This window comes from Microcebus murinus, chromosome 10 (genome assembly GCF_040939455.1).
Source record: "Microcebus murinus isolate Inina chromosome 10, M.murinus_Inina_mat1.0, whole genome shotgun sequence".
Classification (NCBI taxonomy): domain Eukaryota; kingdom Metazoa; phylum Chordata; class Mammalia; order Primates; family Cheirogaleidae; genus Microcebus; species Microcebus murinus.
The window spans coordinates 7201358-7219030 of NC_134113.1; the positions used below are offsets into that span (position 1 = coordinate 7201358).

General features: G+C 46.3%; 1 protein-coding gene across 1 annotated transcript in view; it reads right to left on the bottom strand.

Annotated features, from left to right (window-relative positions):
- Positions 1-17673, bottom strand: part of MEI1 (meiotic double-stranded break formation protein 1) — a 76177-nt gene that overhangs the window by 1866 nt on the left and 56638 nt on the right. Inside the window, exons 24-31 of the mRNA XM_076007829.1 lie at positions 15039-15149; positions 14572-14732; positions 10086-10167; positions 9722-9897; positions 3916-3997; positions 3344-3450; positions 2290-2421; positions 1983-2095 (exon numbers count right to left, since the gene is read on the bottom strand). Coding sequence (XP_075863944.1) covers positions 1983-2095; positions 2290-2421; positions 3344-3450; positions 3916-3997; positions 9722-9897; positions 10086-10167; positions 14572-14732; positions 15039-15149 — 964 coding nt within the window. The remainder of the gene's footprint in view (positions 1-1982; positions 2096-2289; positions 2422-3343; positions 3451-3915; positions 3998-9721; positions 9898-10085; positions 10168-14571; positions 14733-15038; positions 15150-17673) is intronic.

The window sequence follows — 17673 nt, forward strand, 5'->3', positions numbered from 1 at the left end:
CTGCCAGGCGGGAAGGGAGCTGGAGGCCCGGGCTGGGCTGAGCTCCGAACTGAGCAGGCACAGAGGTGGAGCGCAGAATGCGTTCCAGGTGCCGAGCGGAGACGGACATTAAGTAAGAACTGCTCCCGTGGGCATTTAAATGCAGGCTGAGGAGGGCGGTGAGGGAAAGGTACAGAGGGGACCTACTGTAGCCTGGGAAGGGCTGAGGCCGCAAGGGCTGAGAAGAATTTGACCTTCCTTGCCTGGGAACTATACCTCTCCACCTCGACGTGAGGTGAGGCAGCAAAAGTGCCTCCCAGAGCATTTGGATCACAGCAGCCCCAGCCGCGGGCCCTTTCTTTGCCCCTTCAATCCCCTGGACGGCCTGACTGGTGTACAACTGAGGCACCCAGCAGGCACTCCTCCAGTGCTGCCAGAACAAACGCCGTCCCCCCTCTCCTTCTCTGAGGAGGCTGTCAGTCCCTTGCTAAAACAATCTGTTATCCAACTGGCAGAGAAACCAACGCGAGGGAGACAAGATGAATCCAGAGTGAAATGTTTTTGGAGAGCCCACGCTGGCAATGTGAGTGTTCCATTTTATTTACTGATTGCATTTCAACAATGGAGAGTAAATGGCTCCAGATGAATGGCTTCAATTGTCATCCATTTCCCAACTTGTCTCCAGGTTTCAGTTCTCCCTTTCTGGACCTTCAAGTTCTAAGGGTCAGTCTCTGATGTGGGACAGGGATACAGCTACCCCTCCCAGACAGCTGGCAGCAAAATATGAAAGGAGAACAGCAGAGAGGTGGGGCCAACCTTGGGGGAATCACACTTCCAGAGCCCCCAAAAGGCAAGAATGATCAGACAAGCTCAGAAGTGTTCCTAACAATAGTGGGATGAATTCTAAATTGGGACCTGAACAACTGGGCTAGATAGTTGCTATACAATGGGGAACTGTCCCATAGAAGGGGCAAGGAGGAGAGCCAGGGAGGCAGCCCCTGTGGATGGGGAGGAAGCACCTATCCTGCATGCAAGCCTCTTGACTGCTGTGACTCTGGAGCACCACAACAGCCCCCAAGGGAGCCTCTGAACACTGCTGCAGCCTCACGAACACCCCGTGTTGAGCTGAGGAACACTTGTGCCAACTGGGCTTGGGCAACTTCCTCCAAAGTTCTTGGGGAAGGACTAGCTCCTTCCTGAGTTTGGTGACGTGGCTTTGTAGACAGGCAAATCTGGGGTCAAATCCTGATGCTATCACTAGCTGTGTGATCCTGGCATGCCATTTAACTTCTCTGGTCTAAATTTCCTTATCTAGGAAAGAGAGTAGGAATAATAACAAACACTAATATAGCACTCACACCTAGCCAGGTGCTAGTCTCAGCACTTTACACATATTAATTCATTAAGCCCTTGCAACAATCCTAGGAGTTAGGTATAAGTTGAGTATCCCTTATCCAAAATGCTTGGGACCAGAGGTGTTTCAGATTTCATATTTTGCAATATTTGCATATACATAATGAGATATATTGGAGCTATGACCCAAGTCTAGATGTGAAATTCATTTGGTTCATATATCCCTTATAGACATAGCCAGAAGGTAATTTTATACAATATTTTTTAAAAATCTGTGCATGAAACAAAGTTTTGACTATGACCAATCACATGAAGTCAGGTGTGAAATTTCCACTTGTCATGCCAGTGCTCAAAAAATCTCAAATTTTGGAGCTTTTTGGATTAGGGATGTTCAACCTGTACTACAACTACCTTAACACTCCTAACTGCTTTGAGGATTAAATACAATGCATGTAATGTACCTGGCCCTCTGTAGGAACTTAATAAACAGAAAAAGTCATTGCTAACACTGTTAATTCTTCTTACTGACCTCTGCTTACTTCAGAGGGCTGTAGACAGTGCACCTCTCTGTCCTAAAGCATGATGCCACAGCCTTCCATGACCTGGGTGACCTTGCCCAGGCCAAGGCTCCCATATGCAAGAAAGGATACAGCATGTCCTGGAGGGGTGGCTGGCCCAAGGAGACACTAAGGGAAAGGCCCTCCAAGGAGGCCTGCAGGGTCTGGGCCATGCTGTGGTCAGCCAGGAGGCCCATGGTCTGGACCTGAGGGGTGAAGAAGGCAGGGAAGGTAGGCCTTCTCAGTGCCTCCTCCACCCAGGCCCTCTCTAACTGCCTCCCAGCCCCTGCACTCCCGACCTCCCACTGGCTAGTGTAGCCAGAGCTCCCACCCTTCACAGAGAAGATGGTCTTGAGGGTCTATCCTCACAGTGGCTGCATAGCATCCCCTTCCCACCTACCTGTAGGAAGAAGCTGCGCAGAGCCTGGAGTGTGGTGTTTGAGAGGGTAGACAGGTCAGTCAAAGACACACCTTGCAGAACGTGATCCACCTCTTCATGAGAGAGGATGCTGCTGCTCTGGTACCGTACAAACTGGCCCAGGAAGAGAAGCCCCAAACACCCAGTAATTTGGCATCTCCTTCGTTCGTAGACATCTCCTGTGCCCCTACTATGCTCAGCACTGCTCTGGGAACACTGTTCTAAACCCCACAGAACCCTACCTTCCAGGAGCTCAGAGTTGGTAGGAAAGGTGGGGTTGTGTCATGGGGAAGTGGGTTAATAAGGGAAACTGTGAGACCCTCAGAGAGTTGGCTCTACTGACTCATTTGGCTTTATATCTTCCTTGCCCAGCCTTGCTTGCACTGCACACTCATGGCCAAAATTAACTGCATGGTTCCCCTAACACACCACCATGTGCCCTTGTACCTGCTGTTCTCACCACACTACCTGGAATACCTTTCCTCCTCCCTGCCTATTAATCCTTCAAGCCTTAGCTAAAATATTACCTTTACTGCTGAGAGCAATTCCTCTTTTCTGTGATCCCTGACCAACCACTGATTTATTTGTTGATCCACTTCACTATCATTCATAGGCTCACTGCTTATTCAGTGGGCACTTACTATGTGCCAGGCAGTTAGCATCTCCTCTATTGCTCCTAACATCATATTTTAACTATTAATTTATGGCCTATCTCCTTTAGACTGAGGGACCCTAAAGGCAGAGCATTTAGCTTATTGACATCCTCAGGACCTGGCAAATCTGGCATGTAATGGGTAGGCCTTGGTCAACATTTTATGAGAGAAATAAGAGAAAAGGTGTCAGGGTCTCCTAAGGTGAGGATATGTGGGCATTTAGAGGAATCCTCTGAGCAGGTCTCTTGTAGGATGAAGGCCCACTCAGCCCCTCTACCTTCTTTGAGGATTAGGGTTACCTAAAGTAAGGTGTCCCTGGCCTCTTTAGCACCACCCAGCTCATGACATTGTTCAGAGCACAAGATTATCCTTTCTGCACTTACCAGGGTCATAAGCCTCAAGATCTCTGGTCTAAGGAAGGAATTCTCTCCAGCATCCAAGAGGGTAAACAGCAAAAACCGATTCCAGGGCTGGGAGGCCACATGGAGTGCTGCAGGAAATGTCAGTCACCCTAGTTTATTAATGCTGCTTTTCCAAAGGCTTTGCAACATTGCTAAAGAGGACCTTCTCCTATTGGCTTAAAAAGGGGCTGCTCAGCTGGGGGCAGTGCATTGGACAAGCTGACCCCAGAAGGTTGCTTTCTTCCCTGTGCTTCTATCCACTATGCCAACTTGCTCAGTGAAGCTATATACCCCATGATTGTGGGAGGCAGGCAGTAGGAAGGGCTCTGCCACTTAAGAACATTGTGACCCTGGTTGGGCATATCTTTTGACCTCTCTGAACCTCAGTGCCCTCATCTATATAATGGACATGACAGTACCCTTGCAATATTGTTAAAAGAATTAAACAAAATGAATATTCATCACACATAGGATGGAAGCCTGGGATAGGAGGGTGGCAGGGACTGGCTTCAACCTCCCCCGAGGGAACATCAGAGAATGAGGAGAGCTTCTACCGATGTCTGGGCTCCGAGCATGCAGGTAGTCAAGCAAGGCCTCCAGGCAGCCAACACAGGCATGGGACAATAGAGGGTCCTTCTGCAGAAAAAAAGAGAAATTTGGGTCAGGTTTTGCCAACAATGAGTTTTGGTGCCAACCAAGAAAAGACATTTGATTTTCAGAGTTACTTGAATTTCAGAATTTCAGATTTGGGGTTGTAGCCCTGTAGATACTCAAGAAACAGTTGTTGGCTTCATCTCTTACCCACGTACAAAGCAGTGTTTATACTGGGTGGTTTATCTGCATTCAAGAGAGTGTTTTGTTTCATTAAAGGAGATGGACCCTGGGCCTCAGTAAATATTCATAGATTACCGACCCTAGAAGAGTTTCACAGTTTATCTAAGCCAGTGGGCTTCAACCTTTTGTTTTCTTTCTTTCTTTTTTTTTTCTTTTTTTTTCTGTTTTAGAGACACAGTCTCACTCTGTCACCTAGGCTGAAGTACAATGGCACAGTCATAGCTCATTGTAGCCTCTGACTCCTGGGCCCAAGCAGTCCTCCTACCTCAGCCTCCCAAGTAGCTGGGACGAGAGGCACATGCCACCATATCTGAGCAAGTTTTAAATTTTTTGTTGAGATGGTATCTTGCTATGTTCCCCAGGCTGGTGTTGAACTCCTGGCCTCAAGCCATCCTCCCACATCAGCCTCCCAGTTTGCTGGGATTACAGGTGTGAGCCACTGTACCTAGGCCCATTTCAACCTTCTTTTTAAAAGCAGCAGAACCTTTCATTAATCAAAATTTTATGCTGTAATAAGACTGACAGTACCAACTGTTGGTGAGAATATGGAGGAACTGGAACTCTCCTATATTGCTGGTAGGAACATAAAATGGTACAGCCACTTTGGAAAACTATTTGATGGTTTCTTATAAAGTTAAATATATACTTACCATATATAGTATGTAGAATTTTAAGATGGCCTATGGTCTTTGCACCCAGATGTTATTCCTGTGATTATGTTATATGGAAAAGGGAGATTGTTTGGATGGGCCCAGTCTAATCACAGAAGAAGAACCAGAGATATTCAAAGTGTGAGAAAGACTTGATGTGTCATTGCTGGTTTGAAGATGAAGGGGCCATGTGAAAAAGAATTGAGGCAACCTTAAAGAGCTCAAAGAGACCCCTGGGGAAGAATCCACTTCCCCCAGATAAGATGCATCCTGTCTGACATCTTGATTTCAGCCATGTGGGACCCTAAATGGAGAACCTGGTAGATCCCACCCAAACTTCTGACCTACTGAACTGTGAGATAATAAATGGGTGCTGTTTTAAGTCACTAGGTTTGTGCTAACACAGCAATAGAAAACTAATACATCATCCGACCCAACAAGCCTACTCCTAGGTATTTACCCCAAAGAAATGAAAACCTATATCCATACAAAGACTTGTACTTCAGTATTAAGAGCAACTTTAATCTTAAAAAAGAACAACTTTATTCATAATAGGCCCCAAATCTGGAAATCCCAAATGTTTACAAATAGGTGAATAGATAAACAAATTGTGGCACAGCCATATGATGGAATGCCATTTGGCAATAAAAGGAAATGAATTACTGATACACACAATAAGAATGAATTGCAAAAGCATTAAGTGAAAGAAGCTAGACACATGAGACCAAGCATTGTATAATTTATATGAAATTCTAGCAGATCAGTGTTTGCCAAGGATCAGGGATGGGGAGAGGGGATTGACAGCAAAGAAGCACAAGGGAACTTTCTGAGGTGATAGAAATGTTCTGTATCATGATTGTGGTGGTGTTAATAAAACTATATTTGTCAAAATCATCCAACTGTACAGTTAATATTGGTGAATTTTATTGTATTTAAGTTATAGCTCAATAAAACTTATTTTTTAAAATGTAAAAACAAACTACCAAAAATCCTATGCTTTTCTTGTGTTATTCTTTTGAAGGCAGTGCAGCTGGTTAAGGGTTTGGGGCAGATGTGGGTCTGAATCCTTGCTTAGTTATTTACCTTCTGTGTGACTCTGGTCAACTTAACCTTGCTGAGTGATAAAAAGATTACCTAGGTTGCAGACAGGGTCAGATGAGATGGATAGTTAAATATTCTATCCAGAGTATTTAACAGTGCTTGACAGAAAGTACACAAAAATGGTGAATATCCTAGTGAATAACATAAAAGGAGAAACACTCTACCCTCTTTAGCAATCCCAAATCTCCCCTACAGAACTCCTAAGGCCTTCAAGGCACAGGATTTGAAATGGCTGAAGTAATCCACCCACTTCATTCTACAGCTGAGAAAACTGAGGCCCAGAGAGAAAATACTTAACCTGAGGATACCTGGCTGGCAGGACTAGAACCTATACTGAAGTCTCCTGATTCCTGGTCCAATGCCCTTTCTCTGTCTCTAATCTAAAATGAATTCTTAACCAGTGGGCACTTCCAGCCTCTTCCAGGTACCCAGGACCAAATAGCCATGGGCCAGCTATACTACAGCTTCCCCACCTTGTGAGGAACTGTGGGTCTACTGCCATTTTCTGGCCCTGTCTCCATATTACCCCATATACCAGCAAGGGGCCCCTGGATGGTGGGTGAGGAGCTAGGGCCATTGGTTCTCAGGTAACAGTGGCTCCAGGAAGGTCACAAGATATACAATGAAATAACATGTATTTTGTAGCCAAAAAGACTGGTTTGAATCCTGACCTAAAAGCATGTGACCTTAGGCACATTAGTTAATATCTCTGGGACTCTGTTTCCTTGTCTATAAAACTGAGATGAGAACATACTTTAAGAGGAGAACATAATAACATGAATAAATAACATGTCAAGTGCTTTTCAGAGGGTAGGCACTCAGAAGGTTTTGTTTTCTCTTTCCTTCCTCCCCACCTATTCTCACAGACTCTTAACCTGACATTAACACCTACTCTTGTAAGAAGATCCTTGAGATCAAAGCCTCAAGTCTGTAAAACTAAGTAGCTACCTGATTTCCAATCTCCTAACAACACATTCCACTCCCATCCCAATTAGAAAGCCAAGTCTGAGTGCAAAGGATATCTCTTCTCTGCTCAAGCCCACCCTTTTCCCTTCCCCAAGGGTCCCTAGGGATGTGGCAGCTGGGCTCGAATCAGAGATGACTGAAAGAGCACCAAGACCATCTGTCCCTGGTGAGCAAATTATAGAAAGCAAAACCAACCAGCCCAGAGAGCCTCATTCTGAACCTCTGGGTGCAGGGCCAGATGAAGACATGTGACCATGCTGAGCAGGCTAATCCACTGTACTTCAAACCTGAGGCTTGTCAACACCTGTTTGATGCATACTTACAGGTGTGGCTGAGCACTGGGGTTGAGGGGGGTTGAAGGGGAGAGGAAGCAGCTGGTGGGAGTACCCATCTCCCCCACTCAGCACACTCCACTGGACCAGTCCAAAACCCTGCAATCCCACCCTTTCCACAGACAGGGGCCACTGCTGTCACTTCAGAGCATCCCCCTGGACTCAATTTCCACAGGGAGCACCCTCCAGAGTAACACCGACCTCTCCGCTATCAACTCCTCCCCATGAATGGAGGAGTGACTAGTTTAACTGATGACTTTGTGAGAAGAAACACTCAGCTCAGCTGCTATAGCAGACTCTCACCTGAATCCACTTGTCTGCAGAGAGGAATGTTTGGGTCTACTCTTGGACAAAGGGTGGGCTCACCAGGACAGGCTCTGGGGTCAAGAGGTGGGGCAAGGAGTCCTGAGATTGTCCATCTCTGCCTGTGACTGGGTGAATACATTTCATTCTGGAGTGAGGTTATTGGAAGGCCACTGTGGCCATATATAACAGCCATTTCTCCCATCAGCCTTACCAATAAAATGGAAGTTTAGCCCTTTGTTTGGTTCCTGTGTCTACTATCCAAATAGTTTCAGACTAGGAGGTGGTGGGATATGGGACACTCCTCATTAACCCTCTAATCACAACCAGGGGTCTCACCTTCTGCCCCAAATAGTTTATCCAGTATTTCCTTCTAACCAAACATGATTCCTGGAGCTCTAGTCAGTACAATGTTTATCTTCATCATATCCTTAGGGCACCAACACGAAATGCTCGTTGGAATACTTGGGATTTCAGACTTTCAGATTAGGAATGCTCAATTGGTAATAGGTCATTTTGACATTAGTTGTGAATACTTGTGTTTCCTACAATCTGTGAATGCCTAAATGGCTGGAATCATGTCATATTCATATCTGTGTCCTCATTCATTCATTCAACAAACATTTCTGGATGCCAATTTTGTACCAAACTCTACACTGAGTATTGTGTATAAGGGAATCATTCCCCTCTTTCCTATGTTCTGAATGTTATTAATAAAATAGGAACTTCAGCTCTTTCAGAAACAATAGAGAAAAAGCATTTCTCTTGCTGGCCCTCCTCACCCAAGGAGGGATTTACCTAAAAAGCAAGACACTAGCATATCTATATGCCACCAGGGCAGGATTAAGGTATTAAAGATCATGCTCCTATGAACTTACACTCTAAAGATCTTGGCCAGCTGGCTAAGTATCCACAATGCAAACACAAATTTCCCACCTGTGGGCCCCCTGGTCTGGCTAAGGGGAAGAAGGGTTGTTAAAAGCACATTTTGGATAGATACAATAAATAAAGTATATTAAATTTTTATTGGCAGAATCTAGGTGGTGGGTGTGTGAGTGTTCACTATAAAATTTTTTCATCTTTTCTGTATGTTTGAACATTTTCAGACAAAAGAAAAGCCATTCTGACCCTAAGTCCCAGCTGTATTCTACTATGGTATTCACAAGCAATAAAGCTGATGTTTTGGTTCTCATGTGATTTCTGAATTCTCAACTAGTTTTGAACCCATAAGAGGAAGAAGACACAAAGATTAACCAGACTCAGTACCTGCCCTTGAGCCTTTAGGATCTTATAGTATGGTAGGGAAGAGTGATATGAAAATGGAAACTTAAAACAGAGAGAGCTAAGTGCTATGATATGATAGATGTTTGATCACTAAAGAGCACAGAGCCTTGTGCATAGATATGCCACAGGACAAGACTTGGCAACCACCAACCTAGCATAGGACCCACTCCTGGGGCATTCTCCTGAGGTCCCTGACACCCTTCGTAGGCCCTAACACGGAGCTGAGACTTAGTATGTAATGGCTAGATAAATAGTGATCTCTAAGAGTCTTCTGTGCTATAAACACAAACCCCTCTGGGGTTCACATGTTTTTGCTTATCCCAGATCCATCCCTTCTTCTGGTAACAATTTTCCTTTCGGAAGCCATCCTTCTCTTGGGTTCAGCCCATGTGGATTATGGAGAGCTGACAATATGCTCAAAACTCCAGGAGAAGGCACTGACTCAGGCCAAGCCAATCAGACCATCCCATGCCCAAGCCATGGTGCTGGCATATTTCCCAAGCCAAGCTAATGAGACACAATTCTGTGAACTACTGGGAAAGAGAAATATTTTTGTTGAGAGGATATAAGCTAGGAGCTACTGTTGGTCATCCTACCATCCCATGAAAATAAAGCTTGACAGTGAGGAACACAGAGCCAAGAGATGGAAACAGAGTCTAATGACATTGTCTGAGCCTCTGGGATCCAGCTGTGCCTGAAGCCAGTGTTAACTCCTGGACTTCTCAGATATGAGCCAATTTAAGTTTTGTTTGTGTCACTGTAACTTTAAGTCTCAATCAATCCACCCTCTAGGCCCTAGTAGGAATATCAAGCTCTTGACAGGCAGCCACCCCTTCCTGCTGTTGTCCTGGGAGAAGCAGGCTTCACTGCTTCTTGGGCAAGGGCCTTACCTGTACCAGGAGGTTCTGCAGCCCAATAACCAGGGACAGTACTTGTGATGTTCCCAGTGGAGCTAGGACAGTGTCCTCAGGAGCTGGCAGTGGCTGGGCTTCTGAAGGAACCAGGGCCACCAGGGCAGAGGAAAAGCTCTGTTGCAGGGCTGTCCTCAGGAAGCATAAGATGGCAGCTGAAAGCAAGAGACTCATTACACCTAGCTCCTGCCTCCTCCACCTCCCACCCCACTCTGTCATAGGAAGGGGAAATGATGAAGATGAGCTAATTGTAGAGTGACCATAGGCTGATCTGGGTGGTGGTCCTATCTTAGAACCTAAGGAAAAGCTTTTCTTCTGCTGCTGGAGACTCGTGGGACCATACCTGAGAGCAATGCAGTCTTTTTCTTTGGAAAGCTGAGGGCCTTCAAAACTTGGTCCAATTCCACAGACAGTGTCTGGTGAACCTGGCAGGGGCAGTAGGAAAAAGGGTAACATTCTGTGAGCTTGAGCAGAAAATAATCTGCCACCATATCTCTTCTACCACCTCTTGCCACATACCTGCTGCATCAAGAAGGGACATTGGAGGCCACACAGAGTCCTCTGAGCCTCACCAATCCTGGCTTCAGGAGCATGAAAGGGAGAGTCAAGTCCGTACCTGGAGAACTCTTCTCCCAAATATCCCCTGTTCTCAATGGCCTCCTCCACCAGAAAGCCTTCCCTGGCCTCATCTGAGGTTCAGTCTCTGGCTCTGCCCACCATCCACCTAACTCAGAAGATCTGGAGTCAGGCTGAATCAAAATCGTGACTCTGAAGCCAGGCGTGGGGGCTCACGCCTGTAATCCTAGCACTCTGGGAGGCTGAGGGGGGCGGATTGCTCGAGGTCAGGAGTTCGAAACCAGCCTGAGCAAGAGCAAGACCAAGACCCCGTCTCTACTATAAATAGAAAGAAATTAATTGGCCAACTAATATATATAGAAAATTAGCCGGGCATGGTGGCACATGCCTGTAGTCCCAGCTACTCGGGAGGCTGAGGCAGAAGGACTGCTTGAGCCCAGGAGTTTGAGGTTGCTGTGAGCTAGGCTGACGCCACGGCACTCACTCTAGCCTGGTCAACAAGCGAGACTCTGTCTCAAAAAAAAAACAAACAAAAAAAACCAAAATCCTGACTCTGCCCCTTGCCAGCTGTGTGGCCTTGGGCAAGTCACCGCACCTCTCTCAGCATGCTTCTCTTCCTTCATTTATGAAATGGAGACAATGCCACCTGCTCTCACTCCCTCCGGAGATATATTAAGAAACAGTCCCAACTTATTGAGGCTGCAGTAAAAGAAAATCATTTTTTTCATAAAGAAAAAAAATTATTTTATTTTTAAAAAATAATACGTATAAAAAGAAAAAAAAAAGAAACAGTTAAGCATCAGCATTGGTGAACATGCACCTTAATGTCAAGCAATGTCCAAACTGAGGGGCTATTTAGGGTGGCAGGTTCAAAGCTGTGAGTCTATCCTGCTGTCGTCAACTGGAACACAAGCTGTCCAAGAGCAAGAACTACTTCTACTCCGCTTGGCTCTATCACAGTATGGCACCAAGCAGTTCCTTAAAAATCCCTGTTGGTTGTGAAAACAGTAGGTTTTAGGCAAAAGAATCAACTTGTAGGCCGGGCGCAGTGGCTCACGCCTGTAATCCTAGCACTCTGGGAGGCCAAGGTGGGAGGATTGCTCGAGGTCAGGAGTTCAAAACCAACCTGAGCAATAGCGAGACCCCATCTCTACTATAAATAAAAAGAAATTAATTGGCCAACTAATATATATAGAAAAAATTAGCTGGGCATGGTGGCGCATGCCTGTAGTCCCAGCTACTCGGGAGGCTGAGGCAGCAGGATTGCTTGAGCCCAGGAATTTGAGGTTGCTATGAGCTAGGCTGATGCCATGGCACTCACTCTAGCCTGGGCAACAAAGCAAGACTCTGTCTCAAAAAAAAAAAAAAATCAACTTGTAAAATGGTATAGAGATACCATGCTAATGTAAGATGTTAGTTAACAAAGAGGAAACTGTGGAGAGTTTATGTGGGAACTCTTAACACTACCTGCACAATTTTTCTATAGATCTAATATTGTCCTAAAAATAGTCTACTACTAATAAGTAAATAAAAGGAAAAACAAATTTTAAAAAGGAATGGAGACCAGGCGTGGTAGCTCATGCCTGTAATCCTAGCACTCTGGGAGGCCAAGGTGGGCGGATTGCTCAAGGTCAGGAGTTCGAAACCAGCCTGAGCAAGAGCGAGACCCCGTCTCTACTATAAATAGAAAGAAATTAATTGGCCAACTAATATATATAGAAAAAATTAGCTGGGCATGGTGGCGCATGCCTGTAGTCCCAGCTACTCGGGAGGCTGAGGCAGGAGGATCGCTTGAGCCCAGGAGTTTGAGGTTGCTGTGAGCTAGGCTGACGCCACGGCACTCACTCTAGCCTGGGCAACAAAGCAAGACTCTGTCTCAAAAAAAAAAAAAAAAAAAAAAAATAGAAAAGAAATTAATTGGACAGCTAAAAATAAATAGAAAAAAAAATATTAGCTGGGCATGGTGGCACATGCCTGTAGTCCCAGCTACTTGGGAGGCTGAGGCAGAAGGATTGCTTGAGCCCAGGAGTTTGAGGTTGCTGTGAGCCAGGCTAATGCCATGGTACTCTAGCCCAGGCAATAGAGGAGACTCTGACTCAAAAAAAAAAAGGAATGAAAACATTTATCTGGTGTCGGGCGGGTGGGAGGGGGATGGGTATATACAAACATAATGGAGGGGATGGGTATATACAAACATAATGAGTGAGATGTGCAACGTTTGGGGGACGGTCACGCTTGAAGCTCTGACTCGAGGGAGGAGGGGGGGACAGGCAATATGCATAACTTAACATTTGTACCCCCATAAGATGCTGAAATAAAAAAAAAACCATAATGATCCACTTAACGAAGAGTAAATATATTTTCCCTTCCTTATGATCTTCTTAATAACATTTTCTTTTCTCTAGGTTACTATATTGTAAGAATACAATATATAATACATGTAACATGCAAAATATGTGTTAATCCACTGTGTTATTGGTAAGCCTTCTGGTTAACTATAAGCTATTAGTAGATAAATTTGGGGGGAGTCAAAAGTTGTATGCCAATTTTCGACTGCATGGGGGTTGGCTCTCCTAACCCCTGAATTGTTTGAAGATCAACTGTTATTTGGACTGACACACAAACATTTTATTATAATTTTTATAGCAACCCCCCCAAATCAGTTTTCTTTTATCATTAATTTGTGGGAGCCCCATGTACTAAAATTCTAAAGGAATCTTCACTTTGAATGACCTTGTGTTTAGACACCCCAATGTAGCTCTCAGAGCTTTAATTAGAGCTATGTTCAGACTCTTTTTATCTTAATAATCTCTCTGTGAGTAGAGGTAACAGTATAACAAGAATTGATATAAACAACCTAAGAGGAAAAAAAATAATAAAATAAAATAAAAAAGGAATGGAGATGTGAAAGAGCACAGCTGATCGGGATAAAAGCAAACACGCAGCCAGAGGACAGGGAAGGAGCGTGGCAATGGCAAAAAGTAAGGCTGCAGAGGACCTAGGCCAAGAGGAGGACAAAAAGGCTGCCAAAGGAGTCTGGGAAGAGAAGTGAGGACAGACCGTGGCTACAGATTAGGACATGCAGAGGAAGGAAGAGGCTGGCAGCCAGGGGATGGTAAATAGGCCACGTCAGTGGGGAGGATGAGTGAGCAGGTCTGAGTTGGGCAGTGGAGCAGCTAGGGGTAGGTAGCTGGTGAGGCGTGAGCTGAGGGCCTGGGCAGAGCCAAGGACAAGGTGCAGACTTTCTCTTGGGCAGATGACTGCAGAGATGGATGGGTCCAACAGCCTCACACAGAAAAGCAGGGAAGGTTCCTGTCCCAAATCAACAATCTGCTGGATCTGTCACAGCATAGGTTTTCTACTGCTTGTTGCCACCCTAAAGGTCAAAGTTTAAAATTGACTTCACTTCTATACAAACGAACTGTATGCTGTCATTAGATTAGACTGGCACAGTACTGGGCACAGTGCAAGGACATTGTGGAGGATAGGACATGGTTTTTGTCTGGGAGGAGCAGCCAGACCTGGGGAGGAGACACCTGAATGTGAAGCAGCCCACAGAGGAGCTTACACAGGGGACTGTGATGACAAGGTCCTAAAAGAAGGAGAGGCTGAGAGGAAAGGGGGTGCTCTGTGGATATGTCCACTGCTTTTCTGTTCCCTGCATTACCTTCTCAAACAGTAACAAACAGTTAACCATGTGTAGCTGCACAGCTTGCCACACAGCACTTCAAGGTCACAGGCTGACTTCTGCCCCGCTGTCCAGTCTGACCTGCTCCATTCACTCGCCACAATCTAGCCACACAGAACACCTCATCACTCTCCCAATATACACACCATGTCTGAAATTTTTGTAGCTTCCTGCCTTTGCTTATATTGTTCTTTCTACCTGGAATGCTTTTCCCTAATATCTTTGCTGGGTATACAATCTTACTTACCTTTCAAAGCTTTGCTTAAAGACTACAAGTTCCCTAAGGGTAGGGCACATGCTGTATTCATTTTTTATTCCTTTGTGCCAAGAATACAGCCTGGCATGTAGGCAATCCATGTATATTAAATAGATTAATTTAAACCAACATGACAACAACCCTGGGATGTTTTTCCTTCATGGTGTAGGTAAGGAAACTGAAGCTCAGAGGGCTAAATACCTTGCCAAGGTCACATACCCACAGAGCTGGGACCAGAACTCAGGATCTTCAACACTCATTTGAGGGCCATCCTATGCCCCAAAGCCCCCACAGGAGTCAGAGACTAACCTGCAAACTGCCATTGTGCTGCTGGGCAGAGAAGGAGGCAGTGAGCAGCCAGGCGGAGCAGAGGAGTGCAGTCCTAGGAGAATCTGCCTCAGCCAAGGTAAGTGCCAGCACCTTCTCCAGAAGCTGTATCAGGGTCGTGCTGCTCAGGAGCACTGCAGCAGCTGCAGGGGGTAGGGCAGGGCAGGGGCCACATGAGTTACAAAGGAGCTCCAGCTCAGTGCCACCATGGAGCTTAGCACCCCATGGGGGCTGCACGTACACAAAAACAAAAGGATCAGCTTGAGGCTCTAAGGGTCCCAACTTCATTACAGAACCACAGGTTATCAGAACCAGAAAGCACCTTATGATCACTAGCCACGTGAACACCCCTGTTTATTTTTTTAAGATGGAAAAATTGAGGATAGAGAGGGACACAGACACTGCCCAGCAATCCTCCTCTTCACCATCCCGGCCCGGGGCCCATGCACCTCTTTTCTGACTGCTAGGTGTGGTCTGATGAAGGCTCCAGTACAGGAAGTTGAAGGAGGGCTGCAGGATGTCCATGTCAGTGGGGCTGCACTTCCCACACAGTGTGCTCACTGCAAGACAGGAGAGTCCCCAGGTGGCCTATTGGTCAGCACTCCATGGTTTTAATGCATATCAGCACTCACACTTTACACAGACGGTGGCTGATTTCAGATGTTAGTCCTGGGGAGCAAGCACAAACTAAGTGTCCTTGACATTACAGCCAATGGAAAGAAACGCAGTGACAAGCCTGAAGGCATGTTCACATCCTCCATCTGGACAAACATCAGCTAAGCAGCCAACAGCTGCACATTAGCCAGAACAGATTGCAGGAGTTGAGGTGACCAAAGGCATCCTATAGGCCAGGCGTGGTGGCTCACGCCTGTAATCCTAGCACTCTGGGAGGCCGAGGCGGGAGGATTGCTTGAACTCAGGAGTTAGAGACCAGCCTGAGCAAGAGCGAGACCCCGTCTCTACTATAAATAGAAAAATTAATTGGCCAACTAATATATATAGAAAAAATTAGCCGGGCATGGTGGCGCATGCCTGTAGTCCCAGCTACTCGGGAGGCTGAGGCAGCAGGATTGCTTGAGCCCAGGAGTTTGAGGTTGCTGTGAGCTAGGCTGGCGCCACGGCACTCACTCTAGCCTGAGCAACAAAGCAAGACTCTGTTTCAAAAAAAAAAGACATCCTATAACAGTGGGAAATGTCATCACAGACTTCAGCCTGCAAGACTCTGCAGAGGTCATCTAGGCCAACCTGCTTCCCTTAGCAAGAGTCTTAGCTACTCCTTGAGACAATCCAGCCTCTGAATTCTTCCAGCAACAAGGCACTTGCCAACTTCTCAGAGGAACTCTATAACAATCAGACAAGATCAAAGTGCAGTTCCCTGCACTTGCCACATCCTGTCTCTCACATCATCTTGTTTGGCTAACTTCTCAACTCCTAGTCAGCAATCAAGATTCAGCTCAAAGTTCACGTCCCCCTTGAAGCCCTACTTAACCTCTCAAGGCAAGATTAGATGCTGATTCTGCCTCCACCATCCCTCCTGAGAGCAGTGCTACTCTGTAGAGCAGACACAGTAGGCATCTATGGAACATCTGCATCAGCATCCCTCCTGAGAGCAGCGCTACACTGTAGAGCGGACACAGTAGGCATCTATGGAACATCTGCATCCACATCCCTCCTGAGAGCAGCCCTACTCTGTAGAGCAGACACAGTAGGCATCTATGGAACCACTGCATCCGCATCCCTCCTGAGAGCAGCACTACACTGTAGAGCAGACACAGTAGGCATCTATGGAACATCTGCATCCGCATCCCTCCTGACAGCAGCGCTACTCTGTAGAGCAGACACAGTAGGCATCTATGGAACATCTGCATCCGCATCCCTCCTGAGAGCAGCACTACACTGTAGAGCAGACACAGTAGGCATCTATGGAACATCTGCATCCGCATCCCTCCTGACAGCAGCGCTACTCTGTAGAGCAGACACAGTAGGCATCTATGGAACATCTGCATCCGCATCCCTCCTGAGAGCAGCGCTACTCTGTAGAGCAGACACAGTAGGCATCTATGGAACATCTGCATCCGCATCCCTCCTGAGAGCAGCACTACACTGTAGAGCAGACACAGTAGGCATCTATGGAACATCTGTATCCGCATCCCTCCTGAGAGCAGCACTACTCTGTAGAGTAGACACAGTAGGCATCTATGGAACATCTGCATCCGCATCCCTCCTGAGAGCAGCGCTACTCTGTAGAGCAGACACAGTAGGCATCTATGGAACATCTGCATCCGCATCCCTCCTGAGAGCAGCACTACTCTGTAGAGTAGACACAGTAGGCATCTATGGAACATCTGCATCCGCATCCCTCCTGAGAGCAGCGCTACTCTGTAGAGCAGACACAGTAGGCATCTATGGAACATCTGTATCCGCATCCCTCCTGAGAGCAGCACTACTCTGTAGAGTAGACACAGTAGGCATCTATGGAACATCTGCATCCACATCCCTCCTGAGAGCAGCGCTACTCTGTAGAGCAGACACAGTAGGCATCTATGGAACATCTGCATCCGCATCCCTCCTGAGAGCAGCGCTACTCTGTAGAGTAGACACAGTAGGCATCTATGGAACATCTGCATCCGCATCCCTCCTGAGAGCAGCGTTACACTGTAGAGTGGACACAGTAGGCATCTATGGAACATCTGCATCCGCATCCCTCCTGAGAGCAGCACTACTCTGTAGAGTAGACACAGTAGGCATCTATGGAACATCTGCATCCGCATCCCTCCTGAGAGCAGCACTACTCTGTAGAGTAGACACAGTAGGCATCTATGGAACATCTGCATCCGCATCCCTCCTGAGAGCAGCACTACACTGTAGAGCAGACACAGTAGGCATCTATGGAACATCTGCATCCGCATCCCTCCTGAGAGCAGCACTACTCTGTAGAGTAGACACAGTAGGCATCTATGGAACATCTGCATCTGCATCCCTCCTGAGAGCAACACTACTCGATAGAGCAGAGGTCCCCAACTCCCCTATGGAGAGTTGTATAATTATTTCATTATATATTACAATGTAATAATAATAGAAATA